General features: G+C 37.8%; 2 protein-coding genes and 1 pseudogene across 2 annotated transcripts; 2 read left to right on the top strand and 1 right to left on the bottom strand.

Annotated features, from left to right (window-relative positions):
- Positions 1–5,780: 5,780 nt before the first annotated feature.
- LOC121766618 (alcohol dehydrogenase-like 4) lies at positions 5,781–8,827 on the top strand. The gene is made up of 9 exons (XM_042162901.1): positions 5,781–5,893; positions 5,976–6,112; positions 6,209–6,258; positions 6,967–7,298; positions 7,407–7,489; positions 7,832–7,969; positions 8,116–8,211; positions 8,292–8,453; positions 8,546–8,827. The coding sequence occupies exons 1-9, from the start codon at positions 5,812–5,814 to the stop codon at positions 8,654–8,656; spliced, it is 1,191 nt and encodes a 396-aa protein (XP_042018835.1). The 5' UTR covers positions 5,781–5,811; the 3' UTR covers positions 8,657–8,827.
- Positions 8,828–10,790: 1,963 nt separating this feature from the next.
- On the top strand, positions 10,791–20,227 carry LOC121766711 (annotated as a pseudogene).
- Positions 20,228–21,049: 822 nt separating this feature from the next.
- Positions 21,050–24,105, bottom strand: LOC121767924 (glucan endo-1,3-beta-glucosidase 11-like). Its single transcript, XM_042164254.1, has 3 exons — positions 23,966–24,105; positions 22,766–23,877; positions 21,050–21,571 (listed from the first exon to the last, which is right to left on the bottom strand). The coding sequence occupies exons 1-3, from the start codon at positions 24,021–24,023 to the stop codon at positions 21,497–21,499; spliced, it is 1,245 nt and encodes a 414-aa protein (XP_042020188.1). The 5' UTR covers positions 24,024–24,105; the 3' UTR covers positions 21,050–21,496.
- Positions 24,106–25,434: the final 1,329 nt, after the last annotated feature.

The following is a 25,434-nucleotide window of genomic DNA, read 5'->3' as shown; positions in this document are numbered from 1 at the left end:
ATATCAAATTTTATTAACAATTAATAAATTTTTGAAAAGAGTATTACATTTAAATAGAGATTAATGAATTCGAATTAAATGTAATTAGTTCATATATATACAAAGCCTTTAGATATACGCAAATTTCGTCCTTTTCATTTAATATCATAGTGTCAAATGAAGATCAAGGCAAATCAATATAGTACTAATATTTATATGAATCAATATAAGAATCTTAATAGTAGTTAATAAACACTAGTACTAATATTTATATGAATCCGCACATAATTTTTTTTGCTGCAAGTCCTTATCTACATTGATCACAAGTTGACTTTCATGTTAAATACTTAGTCCTATTCATAATATATATATATATATAGCTTATGTGCTCAGTGTCTCACATGATTTTCCTTAATATACTTCCAATATTAGTATTCAATTTGAGATTTACCAAGAATCCTTATTTTTAAACAAACCACTTGGGAGTCTGAACTCAGAGAGAAACAATCTGTAAAGTAATAGGTGGAATCATTATTTGGTGTACCCAATCCATGTGGAAATTGTAAATTAGGTAGTATGAGCCAATCATTCCACGTGAACAATGTAAAGTGATATTAGCGAAATTGTTATATTAATTTCTTTTCTTTGCAACTTTTTGAGCTTTAATTCATTTTTTTACAACGTCTAATGGGATTTGACCAATTGGGACATTAAAGCGGCACGGGTGAGTCAGTTCAGTGTCGTAATTAAGAAATTGAGAAATTTTTTTTATAGAAATATATGTATAGTGTCAGTATATGAAACACTATCTATTACAAAAATTATTCTTTTCAATAATATGATAATACTCACATCATTAGATACTCAATGGTCCTATTTCAATTTCAGAGATGGAGCTCAATTTATTAACCAAATAACTGAATTAAAAAAAATTAAAGTGGGAGTGATTAACTCTAGCTCTTTATTTATATCGTAAATTTATTGGCATTCTATCTGCCCGAACATCTCATTATCAACCCTTCTCTCAGCTCTATATTTGTTCAGATTGGGATTATTTCTTATGATGTTGACACTAAAGTTAATTAATGGTAGTTTGGACCTCCAATATAAAATTCCTTCATCCACCACCAAGGGCAGATCTATTTGGAGAGGTTAAGGGGCAAATGCCCCTCCTCAACACATTTTTTTTAATTATTTTATTTTTTTCTTTTTCCAATTTTCTCAATTTCCTTTATAAATGCCCCTCCTCAACACATTTTTTTAATTATTTTATTTTTTTCTTTTTCCAATTTTCTCAATTTCCTTTATAAATGTCCTACCTGGAATTCTTAAAATTTCCTTATATAAATATTTTTGCTTCTTCTGAATTGTATTCCTGGATCCGCTCCTGTCCGCCACTCCAACTAATTACACATAAATTATATTCTAGCAAAAAAATTAGTAATTAGATTAATGAATTTTATTGCAATATCTTCATTCCACGTGAACCACATTAAAGCAAGATAAGCTTTCATAAATGCAAACAGTTGTGATTGGTTGGAAGGCCACCTTACGATGTATATCTGCAAATTGGCTTATTCACTTTAATGAGGAAATGAATGTGGATCTTTCTTTTAGTGAAGATAGTTTAATTTAGCAATGTCACATTATATAGCACTGATTTTGCCTATTAAATTTGGTAGTCCAAAATAAGGTTGACTTGCACACTCTCGGTCCCTCTCCCATTGATTTAATGGAGTTCCTATCTCATCGTTTACTTTACACAAGAAATTATTCTTGATCTATAATGTTCAAAATTCATATATTCGTCATTAACTACAAAGAAATTGTTCTAGATCTATAATGTTTGGATAATTATTTACAAATTAATTAAAAAAACAAATATATAATCACAGAATAATACACACTAGGTCGTGACACAAGTTTTAATAGATATTATATTTGTTCAAGAAAATAGTTTATACTTTTTCTATTTTATATCTTCTACAAAAATTATGTCATGGACACAGATGATGATGCCACCTTACATGCTCTTATGCAAATGTAGATGGAGGTCTTGCAACTAATCCAAAGATAGATAAAAGATACAATTATTCAACAAAGGTCGTATTCTGCGATCGAGGGTGTTGTTATGGACTCAATTCCCACATCAGTTGTGAGAACAACTGGTGTGGGGTATATACACCAAATGAGCTATCTCTCCTAACAGGCTCGTCTTTTAGGATGAGTTCTCCTGTTTGGTCTGCATCAATTGGTGCTTTCATTGAGAGCCCCAAATGGCTCGGAGTGGTGGTTGGGGAGCGAACTCGCCGTGACCAACGAGTATATTTGGGGCCGACTCGGAGTGGTGACCCACGAAATGGTGGTTGGGCAAAGGATCCTCCGTGACCAACAAGGACGTTGGCCCTTAAAGGAGGGTCTAATGTTACAGACTCAATTCCACATCAGTTGTGAGAACAACTGGTGTGAGGTATATAGACTAAATTGGCTCTCTCTCCTAACATGCTAGTCTTTTGGGATGAGTTCTCCTTTTTGGTCTGTATCATGTATACATTCACCGAGACATTGAAAACACTATTTTCTAGTTGTTCCAAGATTGTTTGTTGCGGAGCCTTGTTTGAGTGATCAGATGTGTTGATCGTTATTTCTTCATTGGCTGCTCGCACGTGTATATCCAACAATACAAATTTAAGAAGAGGTCTACACCGTTAATGCTCTTATGCTATCCAAATATGTGACCATGCGTGAATTCACAATTCACATGTTGATGGGAACTCAAAGTCAATTCGCATACATAAGGTCATCCACAACCCTGGCCCGGATTCAGGCCCCAAGTCCTCTTCACGTCATCATTATCCTAAATTTGAGTCTCTACAACTCCTCTAACCCTGCAGGCCTCATCCCATGTCACAACTATTAAATTGCACTATTCACTGCTACAACATATGTTACTCGTAAAATAGAATACGTTGAACAATTAAAACCGAGAAAATTCATTTTTATTTCAAAAATAATAAATTATAAACTAAAAAAATTAAAAATCAGAAAATTGGGGGTCCGTCGCCCCTCTTCTCCCTCTTCCTCCCTCTTCTTCATCTCCCCCTCCCTCTTCTTCCTCTTCCAAATGAAAAAAAAAAATCAGAAATTGGGGCTTCGTCGCCCCTCTCCCTCTCCCTCTTCTTCCTCTTCCTCCCTCTTCTTCCTCTCCCCCTCCCTCTTCTCCTTCTTCAGAAATTGGGGCCCCGGGCACGTATAACGCTGGGCCGGGATGGACCCTGGGCGCTACTGCGTCACCGGGCGCGGCCCAGGCCGCGAATCTCCCTCCTCCAACGCGCGGTGACGCGGGCCGGGACCCAAGCTCGGTTCGGCCCGCCGCGTTATCTCTGCTCTAAGACATGGAGATCCTCGTTTAGCATTTGTTGATGGGATATCTCTGTCAATTCACAATGAAGAATCTCGATTAAGGACAATTTGTGACGGCACGGAAATTAATGCATTATTGATAAAGTAAGAGAGCAAAGAAGAATGATAACTAAAATAATGTTAGTGAATAGTGGAATCTACATTATTATTATTAGTGTTTGTTGGTGGGCCTTAGTGGTATAAGTTATAAATAAGTTGATGTATATGATTAATGAGTTTGGGAAAATTTTCTATAAATGAAAATCAGATATTTTTATGGGGTAGAGGAAGTATGAAACTATTTTCTCTCTCTTTTCATACTTAAACATTTTCAAAGGCTCGTGATAACGTAGGGAGATGAATATTGTGCGATTGTAGAAAAATTTTCATACCACCGATTTTTCCGCCATTGGCTACTACTTGTTTATTCTTTGGATTTGAAACTTTACGCGTTAAATAAGATGTGAATAATCAAATTAATAATTTTGTATATTAGTAATGTAATGAGCACGCCATTTGAGTAATGTGAACGTCAAGTGTACGTATGAGTGATTGGTTTACATTGATTGAATCGAGATTAAAATATCTAAACCATTTTCCAACTGCATGTGCACGAGAGGGTGATTTTGGCCGTTAAAAACGTCATCCATCCCAATTAAGATGACTCATTTTTCTTGCACGTGTTTCGAGAAAATGATACTTCTCCGTCCGCCATTAGGAGTCCCGGTTATTTTTGCGCACTTTTTTTTATAAAAATAATAATAAATAGGTAAAGTGGAGAAATGATAAAGTAAGAGAGATAATAATATTAAGAAGACTCTTCTCAATATTATTCTCTCTCTTACTTTACCATTTCTCCACTTTAACTATTTATTACTCTCCCCATCCGCCATTAAGAGTCTCGGGTCACTTTTGCGCACTCTTTTTATAAAAATGATAATAAATAGTTAAAGTGAGGAAATGGTAAGGTAAGAGAGAAAATAATGTTGAGAAGACATTCTCAACATATCATATCATATCCGTTTATTGTTCATATTGATTTAAAAATAATCCAAGCCCATATAATTTTATCTATATATTTACTTTTATTTCGATGAATTGTAAAGGAACATTGAAAAAAAAACTTAATACGTACACTATAGAAAGAGCCTCAGAAATTCGATTTTTTTTATTTATTTAAAATCATATACCAATATTCAACTGTTAATAGTATTTAAATTTTGCGTAGCCGACAATAAGATCTCCCCACATCAACAAATATTCAGAAGCTATATTATGGAGATGCATGGATATAAATTAATCAATACAAACAGATGAATAAGTTTCTTTCATCGAAGTGTCAATCTAAGATCCAATTGAATGATTTATTAATATGTTAACGACGGCATTCTTTATTTCATTTTAGAGACAGCACAGATTTGACTTCTTCATTGTCTAAACCGAGTTATTAATTAACATGATCTGATGAATTTGGACGGTTTACTTAAATATATTTGTCCCCGTCGACTATATAATTTCGATAATGACCGAATTCGTATCGAAAAATTTTCTGATTATTGATGTTCAATAATATGTTGGATATGAAATTAAAAATAAGATGGGACAAAGACATGTAAAATTATGACTTATCTAGACTTAGGTATTGTTTCCTTTCATTGTCTTCCATTTGATAATTAATTATGATCACAGTTCATTAGATGGCGTGCAATTAAAATTCTTCCGATCAATGTAGTTTTTCATACATTTCAATGGAGGTCAAACAATTTCAGCCTCGTTTTGAAAAGTTGAATACTGGTTGAATTCCAAATCACTGAAAAATCTTTATTCCTGATCTGAACATGGCTTTAGACTTTTAGCTGTTTAATATTCTTGGATTGAATGTCAACCAATCCAATATAAAGTTGCTTGATTATATTACTAATTCATTTCTCTATTTTCGTTACCTTTTTAATTGTAAGATCAATACCAAAAATTTAATTTGAATTTGAATTTTTATTTTAATTATGATTTTAAATAAGAAATATTTTTAATGCTATAACATGTTGACTTTATTACTTGTGGGAGCTCAATAATGCCAAGTTTTGTCCTCCTATTAAAAATAGGCAGGCCCATATCTAAAAATAAATAAAAATAGCCAGGTCAATAAATGCTTTTCTTAAATGTAAATATGTTTAATTTATTTCGATTTGCTTGGCTTGAAAATGAGCAAGTTGACCAATTGATACAACGAATCAAACAAGCATGAGATAAAGATTCACAACATGACAACGTATTAACGATTCAGATAAAATTTAAATGGAAATAAAATATTGGGTATAATAATTCAAACTCGAAAGCCACCACCTGTCATATTTTCCCCCCTATAAATAACATGCCATAATTCATCGAATCTTCACATATATTACACACACACACAAATTCACACAAACCATGGGCAGTTTGGGAAGCAACAACAATTATGAAGATGGTATTATTTCGAGTGACACCGTCGGAAAAGTTATAACATGCAAAGGTACATCATTTATAAATAGAGCTAATATTTTTATCTGAATATTAATTTATTGCAAGAGGATTGTAATGATCGAGCGTTGCAGCGGCGGTGGCGTACGGGGCGGGGCAGCCGCTGGTGGTGGAGGAGATTCGGGTTGATCCGCCTCACAAAATGGAGGTCCGAATCCGAGTGCTTTTCACTTCGATCTGCCACACCGATCTCAGTGCTTGGAAAGGAGAGGTATCGTCAAACAACATTTATTCATCAATTTTGAATTCTGTATTTGATTTTCTCCTTATTAACAAGCTTTGTTCTTCTTAATTTAATTTTTTGAAGAGCGAAGCACAACGAGCCTTCCCTCGGATTTTGGGCCACGAAGCTTCGGGGTAAGAACTGATCATAATTAATGGCCGGCCTTCTTAAGTTCATATCACTAGAAATTTCCGGTTTTCACTCCCTCAAAATAATCTTTTTATCAAAAAAAAATTACAAGATTTTCAATTTTTTTATGTGTTAATTAGAGAAATTAGTAAAACACATGAAAGTAGAATAGGTTAGCCTAGTAGGTTTCTAGAGGGCGGAGTTTAGTTATATTTTAGGTGTTGATTTTAAAAATAGAGATTTTATTATCATTATATATAAATGTATTAAATAAAGGATTTGTACCTTGGGAGATACGTCGATGTTTTAGTGTGGTTGTCAGATCGTTAATATTTATAAAATATTATATCATAGATTATGACTATTTCATAAACCAAATCAAGAATAAGATTTTCTGCAGCGATAACACCTAATAAATAACAAATACTATTGTATTAAGATTACAAGCCAGCTATATGAATATTGACAAAATCAAGAATAAGATTTTTCATAGGCTAGATATGCATTTATTAGTCAAGGGAAAAGCCCAAAGAGAGATGATTGGATGAATATTTAGTTAGTTTTAAGATAAAGTTAGTAATCACAATAACAATATAAAGAAGTAAGTATTTATACTTGTTTTCGAATTTCACATAATAGGAAAAGGATGAGCCTATTATATGCATAACACTTTAAAATAAGCGTTTGGTTGGGGCATATTTATTGTGATGTAGAGTGGTGGAAAGCGTGGGAGAAGGTGTGAGCGGTTTAGAAATAGGTGACCATGTTATTCCCATTTTCAACGGAGAATGCGAAAAATGCGTCTACTGCAAATCAAAGAAGACTACCAATTTATGCGAGAAATTCAGAGTGAATCCGATGAAGAGCACGATGGCAAGTGACGGAAAGTGCCGATTTTCGACAAAAGACGGGAAGTCGATCTTCCATTTCCTCAACACTTCCACCTTCAGCGAGTATACTGTGTTGGATTCAGCATGCGTCGTTAAGATTGATCGCATGGCCCCCTTGGACAAAATGACTCTCCTTAGTTGTGGAGTTTCAACGGGTCAGTATTATTTAATTATAATATGAGTGTAGACTAAGGTGAAATAAATTAAATTATATAATGAGAAATTAATGGGAATGACTTGTGTGTGATTGTGATTCATTTCAGGTCTTGGAGCAGTGTGGAATACGGCTGACGTAGAGGAGGGGTCAACTGTGGTGGTCTTCGGTCTTGGAGCTGTCGGATTGGCTGTAAGTTTTTCAACCCCCGATTTTGTTATCTATTCGTAAATACTTTACTTAATAAATTAGTAAGTCTAAATGTTTCATTTTACTCTTATTTTTAATATAAGTTCTTTAATTTTTTTTAATAATTAATGTAAAGCATTCCATTTCATTGAACACGAGTTTTGACAAATTGGATCATTAATCTAGATCCATCGCAAAATGTAGTTCATTATCCAGCTTGCCTTTTTCTAGATTCAACGTGGCAAACCGGCAATTCCGGTTATCGGGTCATATTTTAATACATATAAATATTATCATAACAAGAGTAAGCTCTCAATAATAGTAGAGAATTGGATTATTGTGTAGGTGGTAGAGGGGGCAAGGACACGTGGCGCATCTAGAATTATTGGAGTGGACATCAATTCAGAGAAACAGATCAAAGGCAAAGCAATTGGCCTTACAGATTTCATAAATCCCAAGGAATTGGACAAGCCAGTTCATGAGGTACTTGAACCAAATTAGATCTCATACTATTAATTTATCAAGTTTCAAAATTGAATAATACTAGTATTTAGTGTTTTACTAATTTTCTTTGATGAAGGATATGTATATTATATAGTGTATTAATTTTAAAATAAAAATTGATGCAGAAATTAAGGGAAATGACGGATGGAGGTGTGGATTATTGCTTCGAGTGTGCAGGAAACCTGGAAGTTCTTCGAGAAGCTTTCTTGTCCACTCATGATGTAATAATCTCCTCTAATTTCTTTATCATAATAAATATTGACTTATTTTCTTCTCTGATAGTAATAAAATATGGGTGCAGGGGTGGGGTTTGACAGTACTTTTAGGGGTACATCCATCACCAAGATTGCTGCCTCTCCATCCAATGGAGATGTTTGATGGGAGAAGATTAGTGGGATCAGTGTTTGGTGACTTCAAAGGAAAATCCCAACTGCCTCATTTTGCCAACCAGTGCACCAAAGGGGTAAACACACACACAATAAATATACTATATTTACACTTATATTTGTTTGTAGTATTTCTCTACTAAATGAACATTCTATTCTTGTATTTCAGGAGGTGAAATTGGAAGAATTCATCACTCATGAAATGCCATTTTCCAAGATCAATGATGCCATGCAGTTGCTCCTTGATGGCAAGTCATTGAGATGCCTTTTACACCTTTGAACGTTTTAAATATTATTGGTGTGTTGTTATGTAAGTAATCATTGTTGTCATAAATAATACTCCATATATCTAAACATATTTTGTGTATTTAGTGGAACTACTCATGATATAATACCTGTTAGGTTGGAATGACTACCACATGATTATATATTGATTTGATATATATGAGTATATGACATCTCCAAAGTGCATACTCCTGCAAATTGAAGGGAAATTAAAGAAGTGCCATCATTGAGGTACTGGGGAGCTTTATTAATCTTGGAAGATGGCATCTCATTTGTGATGAATCCTATTAAATTGGTGTGGAATCGACTTATTGATATGAGGAAAAAGAGAGAGAAGGATGAAGGGAAAGAAGAAAGAGAGGGAAATTAAATAATTTTAATGGGAAGATAAAGTAAATAGACTAAATTACCTTCATGGCCATAAGGGTATTTTTGTTAAAAAAATAAAAAAAAGTAGCTTAAATAATATTAAGTGAAATTGACGAACCTAAAAAGATATTTTAAAATGTTACCAAAAAATGATAGTTTGGCAAAGTTTGCGGACTGAAAAATTGTTCACTCTTAATATTATTGAATACAAAAACTACATATATGCTACATAAATTTTACGTATATATAGGATAAGATATGTTAAAATTTACTAAGAATTATGATAACAAGGCTAGTGAATAATGAGATAGTGTTATATATAGTGAAAGGATTTTAGAAGAATTTGAAATTTTAAAGCACAACAGTGGAGTGGATGCACTTATTATATAAGTATTCTTCCCTTTTCTCCAAAAGATTGAATATTAGTAATTAATAACCTATGTAAAACGTATTAAAGTTTAATTAACACGAATGCATTTCAATATGTGCCTCAGGCCCTCAGTTCAAGTTCTCACCAACAACCAGTAGTATAATATTATGAGATTTACATATAAATCTTTTGCTTGCAATGTTTGCTGTCTTTTCAGAGTATATGATTATTAATGGAACCATCCGGACACCGGTTAGTAATGAAAAAGACACTATTCAGTTCCAGCTCTCTATTGGTCTATGAACAGAGGGTTTTTGCATGTGTGTCGTGTGCACGTGTCTCTCCTTCCAAAAAGATTTATAATTTCTCACTAATGCAACAAATATTACAAAGTATAAGCAGCAAGAGCGGGGTCGAACAACAGAGACTAGAGACCTACTCGAGATTGTTTCTACGACACAATCGGAAAAGGGATCGGCTGCTGCCTGATACGAGGCATTACCATATTTCTCATATCTTCCATATCTTTTATTTAGTTATCTTTTTTATTCATAGTATCTTTTCCATATCTTTGTTTTCTTATTCAATAAGTTAGGGTAGTAGTATTCTAGTATTATAAATAGGAGAGATGTTATCATTTTAATCATTCAATGAATATATGATTTAGGCCAAGTCCCTTGCATAATACGTTGAATCCTTAATCCCTACGCCACCTGCTGCCCGACGGAATCTCACCGCGCGCAGCCGGGACGTATATCTGATCTGCAGTCGCCGAGCACAGCCACCCAGATTCTTCCTCCGCCGACCCTCACGAGTGCCGGATTTATCTCTTCATAGTTGTTCTCCGTTCTACCGAACGTTAGGGATTTAGGTCCTTAACAACTGGTACTTTCATCCTGCTCTCGACCTCCCACCATCTCGAATCAAAGCTACACCGCTGCCTGACGGAAAACATTCCGCGCACAGTAACTGCTTTGGTTGTCGAGCCCAGCCTGCCTGCCGAGCTCTAGCCGTTGGACAACCTTACTTCTCCAACGCCTGACGGGAAGGATTCCCGCGCGCCGCGTCGAAGTGATCTCATCCTCCGAGTTCTATTATCATGTCCTACAACTATCATCGCCAATTCGACCACAAGCATGTGTCACATAGCTACGCCGGAGTTGGGCGCAGTGCACAATACATCCTGGATCGGCAGCAGCTATCCCGACCGCCTCACCAAATGGAGTCGGTCCAGACCTGCCGCCCCACCAATTGGGATCCTCCCAGTAACCGAAGACTCATGGATTTCCAACCCTATGATCCACCACAACCACCACATCTCCGAGAACCGCCTTCTCGACTCGAGATGCCACATCAACACACCTAAAAACAGCCACCACACAACACCAATATGGAGCGTTATGAACAATTGATCGACCTATTGGATGCCGCTACCTCCAGGTTGGAATCACGTTTTGAAGAAATTGATCGACGTTTGACAAAATTGCAGGCGTCAAGAGCAGCGTATAGACCACCGCCCAGGCGTCGTCCAACCTGCTGGGATCCGCCATTCCGAACGCAAGGTCATCATGTTGAAGAGATTCGCGCTCCTCCGCTGCCGGAGCCACCGCCACAGTACACGCCTTTACCGTTTCAACAACCGACGGTTGTGCATACCCGTATGCCTACTTGTTGGGACACTCCCGACCAGCGCCAATCACGGAGAAATGCGACCCATGAAAAACCCTATGGTGTGTCCCCTTATGAACAGTCGTCGCCAACACCGCGACAATATTCTTGTTGGGACCCATCAGGACAGCACACAAGGGAAGCCGCTGATTCCCGACACGTCTTATATTCTGTTGAGGCAACTGTTTCTGGAGGAAAACGAACCACTGGGCCTGGTATTAAGCCATATTTGACGTCGTATGGGGAGACGAGTGTTAATAAGGAAGTGGATCACAAAAGACTGCCCATTACATGTTCGAAGATTGATCACGCAGATGGCAATGACATTAGAGCAACAACAAATGAGCCAATAGATGAGGTGGGTAGAACTCTCTTTTTTGGGAAGACTCTTGGAGCTGAGCCCAAAGTAATCGGGTCGTTGGATTAAAACCTTGCACCCGGGGACCAATTAAACGAGTTGCCAGGCCTACCACGTGCGAGACTCAAGATAGAGGACGGGCCTTTCAATGAGGAGGAAAATTATGACCATTCTGCTGTCCTGCAGCTACCTTCGTTGTCTGCTGCTATCTCATGCTCAATGACAAGGATTGTGGTGAGAATTGGATTTGTCGTGGGAAGTGTATTGTTGAGAAAATTTTTCAAGGATTCACTTTATGTTGATAAAAGGAAATTTACATGTGATTCGGTAGTTGATGACAATGGAACTGCATTGGCTCGAATACAGCGACCGTGCACATTTACATTTGATCCCGGAGGAGATAAATCGCCAAAGCTTCTTCTTTCAACTCTTCGTTGCTTTGTGGTTCACACCTTGATGACAAGGTGGATTTTAACCGTGGGGGAGTTGATACGAGACATTGCCATATCTTCCTATATCTTCCATACCTTTTATTTAGTTATCTTTTTTATTCATAGTATCTTTTTCCATATCTTTGTTTTCTTATTCAATAAGTTAGGGTAGTAGTATTCTAGTATTATAAATAGGAGATGATATTATCATTCTAATCATTCAATGAATATATGATTTTGGCCAAGTCCCTTGCATAATACGTTGAATCCTTAATCCCTACGCCCCAACGGAATCTCACCGCGTGCAGCCGGGACGTATATCTGATCTGCAGTCGCTGCCCGACGGGTTGGAACCCGCGCACAGCCACCCAGATTCTTCCTCCGCCGACCCTCACGAGCGCCGGATTTATCTCTTCATAGTTGTTCTCCGTTCTACCGAACGTTAGGGATTTAGGTCCTTAACACTGCCACGTATTCATTAAGTGGGTTAAGACTCTAATCTACTTGACCTGGCGGAATTAAACTGGAACTATTTACCTGACCTAGCGGATGGGAAAAGTACGAACACTTGCATGACAACCAAGCTCATGGCAACTTGTAAACTGGAGTTAAACTAACTAGAACACCTATGATTGAAGGAACATGCTGAAACTTCCCAAAATAGGCAGACAAAGATGCAAAAGCAAGTGGGGACCATTTTTCCTAAACTGGCTGGGGCTGGCAGAAACTGTGAAAAGCAAAAAAGCAAAAGCAAAAAGCAGATCTGATTTCTAACAACCTCTTACTTCATCTTCTCCAAACAACCAAGTAAAAACAGAGCATGGAACAAAGCTTCAACACTATTGGCGAAATAAAACAGAGCATGCTTCAAAACGAGACGTAAACACAAAATTCAAGCTAGAACTGCCAGATCTACTCTCCTGTGTCAAGCAGAAAGTGGAATAAACACAGATTAACCTTGCATGCATAACCTAAACTAATAGATCTCATAAATCGAGCACATGAATAACTAGATCTCAACCTCTAAACTACTGAAAATCATGTAAACATCATGAATCTAAACATCTAAGCCACCAATTGCGAAAAACATCCAAGAAACATGAGTAAATAGCATCATCAATATGAAAATAAACACCAAAAGCTTCATAAAACTGGAAATAAGTCGAGATCCAACGGCGGAGTCGTCAATTCCTCCGATGAAACTCGAGATCTAACTACATCATCTCAAAAGCGGTAAAGAAAGCAAGGATCCAACGTCGGAGTCGTCAATTCTCCCGTCGAAACCATTGAACTAAGCTAAGAAATCAGCAACTAAACTAAACTAAGCTAAGAAAGCGGTGGCGTTAAGCGCCTATGAGAGTTTCCTACCTAAACTACGAAAATGGTAGCGTTAAGCGCTACCTTCTTCATTCATGTTGGTCCCTTTATATAGGGAGGCTTCAAGCTCAAATCCCTAGGGTATGCTGTTCATGATTTGACGTTTGTACCCTTAAAATATGAACTTTTAAAACTGCTCATTTCTTCACTTTTTCTGCTCCATTTTCCCTGCACCGGGTAATTTGTGTGCGTTCCTAGGTCCGGCAGATTTTTCACGCACCTGCTCTCCTGATAATTCTCCTCGATCTAGCGGATTTTTGACAATTTTTACTCCTTTTCTACTCATTTTGCATCTGCTCGGTCAATTTGCAGCATCTACTTGACCCATCAAATATCTGCACATTTAAGCTCAAATTTGCGCATTATCTCCCGCAAAAAGCATGTAATATCACCCAAAACCAATGCATGAAACGAGCCTTATCAGTGTCTGTGGCTTAAAAGAAGTAGGGAAATTTTAGGATCTACCAGAATCTTTAGAGGAGGGCAGCCTTGAAGAGTTCAGAGTGTCTGGTGTGTGTTTCGGGCGTGCATTAATGTTATCACTGTTTTGGATATTTGACTATTTTCTATGAAAAAAAAGTAAATACAATTCTGGAGATTTTGAAGTCGATATTGTCTTTAAGCATTACTTCTACGTTAGGATGTGCATAACCACATTAACTAAATTTGAGTTCTTTCTATTTCAGACTAATGGGAGTAGAAAACAACGCAAACTTGATGCTGATTCCCTGAGCATTGAATCAGAGGATAATGAAGATCATAGAGTAAAAGATTCAAAGGATGCTGGGAGTAAGAGTTTTGAATCCCATCCAAGAAAGCGGAAAGCAAGAAAACGCAGGCAACTTGCTTTACAGGAAAGACGTATTGTCAGGGGCGGCGAAGAGCTGGCTTTGTTAGTGATGACGAAAGTGAATCATTTTCTTATTCAGTGAAGAAGAAATACAGGGTGGTGGGACATCTGGAGTTGGCGGTGAGGTCTCAGCTAGTTCAGATGAGGTCCAGTAAGACTTCAGCATAATTGACACTGCTTAGTGAGCAACTCTACACGGCTTAGGCTACTGCAAATTTACCTATCATCAAGTGCAACTATCAGGTTAAAGAAATCGTTAGTGAGCAGCTCTACACGGCTTAGGACATCTTGTTTTGCTTAGGTTCAAAGTGTTAAACTTTAACTTTACGCAATATAAATTTGATATTGTTGGTTTCTTTAGGGAATTATGATCCATGTCACCATGAACCCAATATTAGATTTGTATAAATGGAACACTAGACTTGGTTTACTGTGGTAAGCATGTCTTGGTTTGGGCACCTTTATTAACATTTTATTTAATTTATTCATTATTGAGTTTATCAAACAATCGATTTCTCTAGCGTAACACACGCGCACTATTTAATTACAAATTGGAAAAGCAAAGGATGAGTAAGGTGTCACAGAGTAAAATTACCCGACCCAAGTTGGAGGGTGGACTAAGCTTGCGAAAGCTCCAGCTAGTCAATCTCGCCTTTGGGATGAAAGCATGTTGGGCGATTTTCAAGGATTCGACTTCTATGTGAGGAAGATTGCTATGTGCTAAGTATAAATTCGATCCCTCGAATGATTTTCATCCAAACATAGTTGTTGCTTGCACACCGTTTTGGAGATTAATATGTAAATCTTGGGCGATGATGTATGATAGGCTGATATGGTCTCTAGGGACGGGCTGATCTGTCAAATTCTGGAACCATCGTTGGGTTCCGACTTTAGATGGTCCTGACAAACACAGATTTTGCATGTTTTTAAAGACTAGATTTGACTTGTTTTAAATGTCAATCATGAAAATTATGTTCTTAAATTGCATATGTTATACATTTGGTATTTTTGACTTGTTTGTTGATAAATGATAGAAAAAGATAGAAAAAGGTGAAAAAAGGCCAAAGTGCAGCAGCCTCTGTTCGAGCCCATTCTGGAAGTGATTTTGAAGTCTAATCAGTGCCTACTAGATACCAGTCTCTTCGTCTTCGAAAGAGCTTCGTGTGGATACCTTAAACATCTAAATCGGAGTTATGTGGAGAAAGTTATGGTCATTTTACAAACATCGCGCAGTGCAGTCAAAATCTGGCGGAAATTCACGGAAGAAAAGAAATTATTATATTGTGAAGCCAAATCTCTCCTATTTCTTGTAGGGCACGAAATTTATCAAAAATAAACCCTTTTCCAACCTATAAATACCTCTGAACCTAATTCATAATATTTATCTCAGAGTCTCCAATCCTTCTCCTTCTCTACACCTCTTTCCATTTCATAATACACTCATAATTCATCCATCTTCCATTGGAGCGGAGCTCTGCAAATCCAGGTAAGAGAAGACTGAAGATTGAAGATTCAACCTTGGGTTTTATCAATTTCTTTCATGTCTCGTACTTTAATTGTAGTTTTTACTTGTCTATGAGTAGAACATCTTTTGTAGAATTTTTGGTATAGATATTCGATTGATTTTCCTTGTTAGCTCTTGCAGTTATTTGATTTATCTGGTGTTTTCTATGTTCAATTTATTAGCTATCTCTTGAATACATGTCAGAGTTGATTAGAGTACTCGAGAGACGAAATAATTGACTTGGAAAAATGGATAATTCACACCTTAATTCAATAGAACTCAGGAGAGTTGAGGTTTTGAGTGAGGTCTTTGATCTTATATGCTTTTAGGAGTTAGGGGTTTAAGGGTTAGAATGGGACTTCAATCCTATCACCTAATCTACAGGTTTCTCACCTCGGGAGGGGGTTTAATCTATAATTGTGATCGACTTAATAGCTTTGGAGATCGTAATTCAAGGAAGTCGATTGTGTTTTTGGATCCTAAAATTCTACATTCTTAAGCCTGCTTTGTATTATTTCTTTTTATGTTTTCCATTTTTTTGTTTATTTCTTTCAGTCTAGTTTAATTAATCAACCCAAAAATCACGTGTCTATAGATAGTATATGACTCTTAGTATATGGTAGTCAGTTGTAATCTTATTCTCTGTGTTCGATATCCGGTACTGACCTTTAGCTATACTAGATCTACCCTGTATGCTTGCAGGTATTTTTAGTGCTAATAAATAGTGCATCAAGTTTTTGGCGCCGTTGCCGGGGAATATTATTACTTTAAGCTGATATATGTTAGGTTTATTGCATTGAATGATAGTTTTGCAGAATAGAATGATACTCTGAGTTGATAAAATGATACTTTTGACTGACTGATAAAATGATAAAATGATATATGTTAGGTTTATTGCATAGAATGATAGTTTTGCCGGATAGAATGATACTCTGAGTTGATAAAATGATACTTTTGATTGATAAAATGATAATTAAATAAGATTTTACGTATTTAAATGAGCGAAATTTGTATATCACGGGAAATAAGATTTTACGTACAACTGAACCTCATACATACGTGTAACTGAACCTCATACATCTGTATATCATGGGAAATAAGATTTTACGTATTTAAATGAGCGAAATTTGGATACGTAAATTTTATCATGAGCGAAATTCAGAAATTAAATAAGCGAAATGACATATTTACCCTCTGCGCCTTTTTTATGAAGGAAAGCTAAGTTTGAATCTAGATCACGTGATTTTAAAAATGTGTGGTCCAGATTTAGTTATAGGGTTATTACGGAAATTGGGGTTATCATTATAATGCACATATTCATCCTTCTTAATATGGGCCGTTAGATCTCATTCATCAACGGTCCAGATGATCTGCATTATTATATTATAATGATACATTATTAGTCGGTGTGCATTATTCAACTGAAAATCTGCATTATTACACTATAATGGTGCATTATTAGTCGGTGTGCATTATTCAACTGAAAATCTGCATTATTAAATGACACGTGGCACCAATCTAACCGTCGGATGACAAAATCGTGGGGCTGAGATCAAAAAGAACAAAGAACAAAAGATACAAAAAGGAAATAAATACATCCTTATATATATATATATATATATATATATATATATATATATATATATATATATATATATATATTGTGATCATATAATAACCCTCAAATCACGTAATAACCCTATAACCAAATCTGGACCACACATATTTTCTATTCTTATGGTTCAGATTCAAACTTAGATTTACTTCATAAAAAAAAGCGCGGGGGTAAATATGTCATTCCCTCATTTAATTTCTGAATTTCGCCAAATATCACGTAAAATGATAAAATGATATATGTTAGGTTTATTGCATAGAATGATAGTTTTGCCGGATAGAATGATACTCTGAGTTGATAAAATAATAGTATGTCATTTCTCTCATTTAATTTCTGAATTTCGCCAAATATCACGTAAAATGATAAAATGATATATGTTAGGTTTATTGCATAGAATGATAGTTTTTCCGGATAGAATGATACTCTGAGTTGATAGGGATTAGGGACAATACAAATCAACGCTGGTTTGCCCAGTTTGTGACAAGATATCTATAACATTTGATCCTTTCATGTACCTATCATTGCCTCTTCCTTCAATAGCTACTCGATCTATGACTGTAACGGTGATATATGGTGATGGTAGTAGCCTTCCTATGTCATTCACTGTTAATGTTCTGAAGGAAGGAAACTGCAAAGATCTTATCCAGGCGTTAGGTATTGCATGCGGCTTACATAGTGATGAATACTTGCTCCTTGCCGAGGTAAATATATATGCAGTTCTTGTCTCTCATGTTAGGGCTTTTACATAGTCGAGTCATGCCAGCTTATCTGAAGGCAGAATTTGACTTTTGTCCTGTAGGTCTTTGAAAATCGGATATATCGATACTTGGAAAGTCCATCAGAACCATTGGCTGGAATTAAAGATGATGAGCACATAGTAGCCTACAGACTTCCAAAGAGGGATGCTGATTTGACAAGATTAGAGATACATCATCGATACCAGGACAAGTGAGTTCCTTTAATGCAGGCATCTCACAGGCTTGTGTGGTGAAATTGATGAGGAACTATCTCTTTTACTCTGTGCTACACTAACACTCAGTGCTATACTATCTAGATGTTTTTGAATAAAACTAGTGCAGACTTGTCTTACAATAAGCATATAAAACCATTCATCTTAAATTCAATTTACTTGCTTTTTTTGATAAACTAGTTATTAAAGTGGTTTAGTAATTCTACTTGTGTGGGGGTGAAGAGAGCCACTTGGAAACACTATGATGGTGGTTTTAGCTCTAAATTCAGTCGTGGAGTATTATAGAAAGTAATAGAATAACTGTAATGTCATTGTGAAAAGCATTCTATCCTTTCCATTGAAAACCCTTTTCTGTCAAACATACATCTGGTTGCTACTTGATACATTTGATTCGTTGGTTTCACCTTCAATCATCTCTTAATGGATATTTTCTTCAGCGACAGTAAGCTGTTCTTGACGCCATTAGTGACAGACTTGGAAGATCCACAATCCGGAGCTGATATTTATCTTGCAGTTAAAAGAATGCTTTCTCCTTTGAGAAGAAAAGAATTTTATACTTCAACAAGTATGGACTATAGCAGAGAGAATGGCTCCTTCTCCGGTAACACATGCACCGACCAATTAGGACCAGAATTTCAATCAACAGGGGAGGTAGAGGGAGAGGAAATGCCCAGTAAGGACTTCACATTTCAGCTTTGCATCACTGAAGATAATTGTTACAGCTGGAGGCCTATAATGAAGAATACACCCATAAGACCTAGTCGTTTGGCAAAATTCTTAGTTGAATGGACTGAAAAAGAACATGAGATTTATAGTGCTAGCTAAACAAATCTCAAATTTTCGCGAACAAACGCAAGCAAGAGGCTGTCTCTCTATTTTCTTGCTTAGATGCATTTCTGAAAGAGGAACCTCTAGGTCCTGATGATATGTGGTATGTAATTACTGAAGTCACTGTATTTTTTATTGTATTTTTGGGTCTGTTGGCTTTTCTTACCGGCTTAAACTTGGATGCAGGTATTGCCCTCAATGCAAGGAACATAGACAAGCTAGCAAAAAATTAGATTTGTGGAGGTTGCCGGATATACTTGTCATTCACTTGAAACGGTTCTCGTACAGTAAATGGCTGAAAAACAAACTTGACACGACTATTGATTTTCCCATCCACAACCTTGATTTAAGCAAATATGTGAAGAGTAACGATGGGAGACATATGTATAAACTATATGCTATTAGCAACCAGTATGGTGGCCTTGGTGGTGGACATTATTCTGCTTAATCTGGATTCAATATGCTCAACTAATTAACATGATTGTAATCATCATTCGTCAGTCTAGTTTTAGTATAACATATGTTCTTCCATTGAAATCCAAGAATTGGAACTCTTCTGTTTGTGTGGGTTTTTGGTGCATCTTTAACATTGCAATGATTGTATTTGCTTCACATTATGAACTTCTTACTTCGTGACTAAACTCAGATTTAATATACCTAGTTGCAGTTAATTGATGGGGAAAACAAGTGGTATCATTTTGATGATTCTCATGTGTCAGCAGTGAGTGAGTCTGAGATCAAGACATCTGCAGCTTACCTATTGTTCTATGAACGAGTTAAAACATAATTCCAAAGGAACATCTTATGAGCCATCAGAGCATCTTGTTCCTTTGTGATGTGTGGCTGATGCTCTTTTTGCTCTAGAAGGATATCATGCTACCTGTTTGATAAAGCAAACCCGCGCTGGAGATGACAGTGGGCAAAGGTATTTTTAGCCGTGCTAACGGCAAATGTGTGTGAAAATAGAACTGCAGTGCAATCCACACAAGAGATGGGGACCGTACACAAGAAAGGCATATATATGATACTATCTATTATTTGCAAGGGATTCAAATTTTGTAGGCAAGTTGTGGATGAGGCAAGGTAGTTGATCTAATCTGCAGTCATTCCTTGGTTGCAGTGATGATTTAGGACTTACTTTAGTTTTACCTAATCGAAAAAGTTCTGGCTTGCTTTTCTATTCTTTTGAAATAAAACGCCTACCAAATCTGAGAAAGTCAGAAAATTGTTAAATTTACTAGATACTCCTACTAGTAGATAAAGTCTCTCTCTCTCTCTCTCTCTCATGAAAAGTTAGTTGTGTTTGTGGTGTGCACATGGAACTCTCAGTAGTATATCGACTGAAACTGTTCATGCATTGTGATTCTGAACCAGCAGCAGTTTTCTAGTTACTATTTAATTAAAGCAAAAAGTTGAGAATGCAACTTTAATGTATCCAGCTTTAGAGCATCAGCCAGGGGGAGGTGCGGGCCGGGATGGGACGGCAAAGGGCCAGTTGTTTCTCGGCCACGCGCCAAATTTCTCGTACTTGCTTAAATTTTAAAGTTCATACCATTTCACTTTTTATAAAGAATTGATTGCCGATTAATGTACGTATATTCTTATCCAATGTACAATTCTACTTTTCAATATTCAGTTAAATGAATCCTCCCCTCATTGAGAAAGATGATTCAGCATAAAATAAATGCAAAGGGGACTGTTTTCTCTCTCTTTCCATTCAATAATTTGATTCGAGGTTGTTCGACAGTCCAAACTCTCCACTCCCCACATATTTTTTCTTTTGCACCGCTTTTTCATCTATGGTTATTTTCGATCTATTTGCAACCCACAAAATTAAATCAGGGGCAAAACAATCTCACATTTTGATATGTAATGTGCATTCAGCAATATCTTTAGAAAAACAATACTAATAAATAATAAAATTGAAATGCAACATCATGAAGTGATTAGAAAGTCACTAACCGAATTTTCAGACAACATCATGAGATGATTAGAAAGCGGAGTATAAATTTCAGGATGAACGAATAATATTTAACATAGGATCCCAATTCATCAAAAACGAATCATAATAATAATTAAAGAGGTGAAATAAATAATAGTGGGGGTCCATGATCCACAACATAAAACTAAATCTAGGGTAATAACAAGAAGAAGATGATTGAACATGTGCTTTTAGAGCTCATACCCTAGACAAGAAAAAAATACAGAGGAAAAAGCAAGACTCAATGCTATCCTAAAGTAATAAGGATCAATGCACATCACTCAAATAATTTAGACGGCCTTCCTAAAAATTCTTCATACCACTAATGAGGATGTCGCCTCAACCCTCGTGGGCTTACTCCACACTGCAAAAGGAAGCGGTACATAAGCTGCTTTGTCGTGTTCGAGTGAAGGATAAGAAAAATATGACAATGGAATCTGCCTTTTCCTAATCTGAAGCCCCCTGTTCTTCCTTTTCAAGTTGTCTCTGTAGATTGATTCCCTTGGAATTATGATCAGAGATGAAATGCTACTAAGGCTGAAACCATCAGGCACAAAATTGATAATGCCCCTTGGAAAGGAAGTCTCTCCTGCAAATTAAGCAGAGCACATCTTCAGCAATCAACAGCAACTCTAATCCTCAGATTTTCTATCATAAATGAGTATTAATAGCCATGGCATTGTAAAAGCAATATGTTGGATATCCCTTCATCTAGATGCTAGTACTTTCCTATTTCGATGAACCAAGCGCCATTTTGCTACAACTTTAACTTTCAACCACATATATATACCAATTGGGTAAAAAGTAAACCATGTGGAGACTTTGCAAATAAGAGTATATCCATCCATATATACTGCTGAAAGTCTGAAACATTATCGTTCTGCCTACACCAATATCTGTTAGCCTAAACATAAACCATAAAGAGAGTAGTATTTTTTTGGTATCTACCTTTATGTCTCAATACAAATTTACCTAAGCTAATTTTAAACCAATTTGGTAAAGGGAACAAAACTACCCTCTCGCACATACTACGCGCGAGAAGATTCACATTCTCAATAAGAAAGATTCACCTTCAAAAGCAATACAACATGGTGGGAGGGATTTAGTGTGAGGAAAAATCATAAGGCTGTGACATCCAAGAAGAATAAGGCATGATATAGTCTGATTTCGAATAAGCAGTCATATATATATAGATGCATTTCTTGGTGATATGTTCTATACCCTTCTAGTCATCTCCTAACTCAAATGAAATTACATCATTTCAGTAGGTTTTTCCCGTAAATCCAGTAGCACTAGAACAACAACCGACTGATAGTTTTCTACATTACCACACTAGCCAAAAAAACCGAACACAGATTTCTAATATCCCCAACTTGATGGCTGGAATATAGACTATGCATAACATTCTAAATCCTTTCTTCAGATCCTAAGCAAGCTTCAACTGTCAAATGAGATCCTTCTTCCCTTCTTTTTCCTTAATAATGAAACTCCTAGCAATTGTGTTTCGATGATATAATCATATACTGTGCTTGGTTGAATTCAACTCACTCCAATCACAACCTAGTTCAACGTTGTATTCGTTTTCTCATATCAAGAATTCAAGATCCAGAAAACCTTCCTCCACCATTTGATCCTAGTATTTAATTCCTACTTCAATAAACTAGAGATCTAATCTACAATCACCTCAAATAATCAAAATGTTCCTATCCGATTAGTGCAACAGCGGCAGCAATCTAGATCGCAGTAAAACTGGAGAGAGAGAGAGAGAGAGAGAGAGACTGACCGCGTCGTCGGCAGTAATTGCCAAGTAGCCGTTGGAAGAGTTGTCGGCGCCGACCGGCGAGAACCCTGACAACGCCGGGACGCCATCAGACACCGAAGAGTTGGTACTCACCAATCCCGTCGTATTGAACCCCAAATTATAAACCGGCGTGCCATCGGGCTTAAACAGCCCGAAATTCCTCTCGGAGGCCGGGCCGGGCTTCTGATTCTCATTAAACAAGGCGAAAACGTGCACATTCAAGTCCGCATTCGGCCTCATCGGCGTCCCCTTCTTCGCGGCGACCAGCTTCAGCAAATTCCCGTTGTACTTGCGCGCATTATCCGGCGTGGCCCCAGCCTCGTCGGCGTCCCCCTTGGACGGCCACCCCGTCTCCGAGATCTGCAGGCACACCTTCTTATACCCTAGCTTCTCGATGGCCGCGTAGGCCGCGTCGACCTGCGCGTGGAACATGTTGTCGTAGCGGAGGCCCGATCCCTGGTCCACCATCCCCGAGCCCGGCCCGAACAGCACGAAGTCGAGCGGCACCTGCTTAGGGTTCGATTTGTAGGCGAAGAAGGGGTATGCGTTGACGAGGAAGGGAGATCCGACCTTGCTGTGGAAGTCGAGGATGCAGGAGAGCTTCGGCGCCAGATCGCGGCGGAATGCGCCGGCGGAGGGCGGGTAGGAGACGTCTAACACGGCGAGGTTGTGTGCGGTGGAGACGGAGACCTGTTTGTCGAGGTTTAACGAGACGAGGGCGGTGTGGATGGATTCCATCGCCGGGAGGAGGTTGGAGGAGAGGGCGGAGTCGTTGAGGGTGAGGACTTCGTTGCCGATGGCAATGCAGGTGATTTTGGTGGCGGGGAGGTAGCACTGGACGTTGGACTTGACCCAGGCGAGGGCCTGCTTGGGGTCGCGCATTCGGGCGAGGTATTCGTTGCCGAGGCCGACGATGAATTCGACGCCGGTGTTGGCGAAGGCTTTTAAGACTCGGGGGTCGGCGTCGTAGAGCTTGACGCTGCGAACGCCGATGGATTTGACGAGTGGGACCACGGATTCGGGGTGGGGGAGGTTGTTTGCGATCTGGCCGTAGTTGATTCCCAGCGGAGATGCCGCATTCAACAGCAATGCCGCTTCATAAATATATATGTGCAGTGTTAATTACTTAATAATGTGAGCTTCAGAGAAATGAAGAAATTATTTATCCAGAGCTAATTTTACCTGAGAAGAGGGAAATCGGGAGCGAGAAGGAGCGGCGGAGGGGATATATTAGCTCCATTGTTAGCAATGACGGTGAAGAGAGAGTGACGTTATTTTGACTGTTGAACCTTGTCTCTCTGAGTCAGTGTCTCTTAAGAGTGTCCACTACAAGGTGGACACGCCCAATAGCCCCGCCCCAGTTTTTGTCTATAGCCCCAGTTTTGTTGTCCATAGCCCCAAAATTCTATTTCCGCCACTATAGTGGACACTTCCAATAGCCCCAAAATTTTATAATTAAAATAATCGCATTATAAATAAATAGAAAATTAGGTAATTATTAGGGCCGAATATTCGTTGTATTTCAAACCGGTAAAATTTTACAACGAATATGTAAAATAAAATACAACTAAAAAATCCGTCACCGCCTACTCGGTGTCGGAGTCGGCTTCCTCGTCGTCTTCTTCTTCACCTCCTTCTCCTCCTTCTCGTCTTCTTTTAGCTCCACAGCCATGCCAACACCTTCATATACTAACATGGAGTAGATTAAACAGAAAACCGAACACTTTCAATGTTTAATTATTGCTGTAGTGGAATAGAAACACAGCTAGCAAAATATAAACCCCAAAATCAAGTAGCTCTAACATAGTAAGGAAGAAATTTACCAGTAAATTAGCAGCAGAGAAGCTCAAAGGAGAGATTTCTCGGGACCGGCGAATTCGCCGCGGCGGTGCACTCCACTATAGCCGCCGCGCCTATAGGCGCGGCTATAGACCCCTCGCCGCGACATCGCCGCGCACACGGCTATCGCGCGTCCGCCGCGTCTCCCCCCCTCGCCGCGTCCACCCCCGGGCCGGACACCTTCTCCACTATAATCCGCCGCCCCACCGCCGCGCCTCGCGGCTACCGCCGCGCCTATCCATAGTGGATGCTCTAATAAAAACCTTCTTTTTTTCATTTCAAATAAAAGATAAAAACTCATAAAAGAGGAGTACTCTATTTTCTCACTTTTTCGAGTCAGGCTGCAATTTTTACTTTACTTTTATTGCATCATTTCTTTTGGGTTACCTCATTTCAACTTTTGTGAATGATTACCATCAATCAATCACAAATTAACATCTTTTAATTTTTATGCCTAATTATTTCGGAGAAGGATCCTCTACTCTGTAGGGACGTCAATCGGGTCAACCTGTTTGGATTCGGGCTAACCCGATCGGGTTGTCGGGTCATTCGGGTACGGGCTATTTGGGTTATGATTTTTTCGGGTTGTAAAAATTTAACGCTAACCCTTCGGGTTTCGGGCTAACCCGTCGGGTTATTCGGGCCAAAGTGTTTTCAAAAAGCTCGCATAGTCAAAACACTAAGTGAGCTACATATAAACTACTTTCATGTCAATCTATGTTCAAACTTAAAACTAAAGATATTACAGTACGATAAGTAGTCAAATATCACCAAGGTTTAGCCCATTACATATTTAAGAGAAACAACAAAGT

The sequence above is a fragment of the Salvia splendens genome, chromosome 15, assembly GCF_004379255.2.
Source record: "Salvia splendens isolate huo1 chromosome 15, SspV2, whole genome shotgun sequence".
NCBI classification, from domain to species: Eukaryota; Viridiplantae; Streptophyta; class Magnoliopsida; order Lamiales; family Lamiaceae; genus Salvia; species Salvia splendens.
The sequence above is the reverse complement of the archived record's forward strand: the minus strand, read 5'-3'. Positions and strand labels throughout refer to the sequence as shown.

Bases quoted from the DNA above. Each gene is read 5' to 3' on its own strand.
- LOC121766618 (XM_042162901.1), top strand. From the start codon at position 5,812: ATGGGCAGTTTGGGAAGCAACAACAATTATGAAGATGGTATTATTTCG. The intron at 6,259-6,966 runs GTAAGAACTGAT...ATTGTGATGTAG, and splicing joins TTGGGCCACGAAGCTTCGGG to AGTGGTGGAAAGCGTGGGAG. The intron at 7,970-8,115 runs GTACTTGAACCA...AAATTGATGCAG, and splicing joins TGGACAAGCCAGTTCATGAG to AAATTAAGGGAAATGACGGA.
- LOC121767924 (XM_042164254.1), bottom strand. From the start codon at position 24,023: ATGGAGCTAATATATCCCCTCCGCCGCTCCTTCTCGCTCCCGATTTCC. The intron at 23,878-23,965 runs GTAAAATTAGCT...ATATTTATGAAG, and splicing joins CCCGATTTCCCTCTTCTCAG to CGGCATTGCTGTTGAATGCG. The intron at 21,572-22,765 runs GTCAGTCTCTCT...CTTAATTTGCAG, and splicing joins CAATTACTGCCGACGACGCG to GAGAGACTTCCTTTCCAAGG.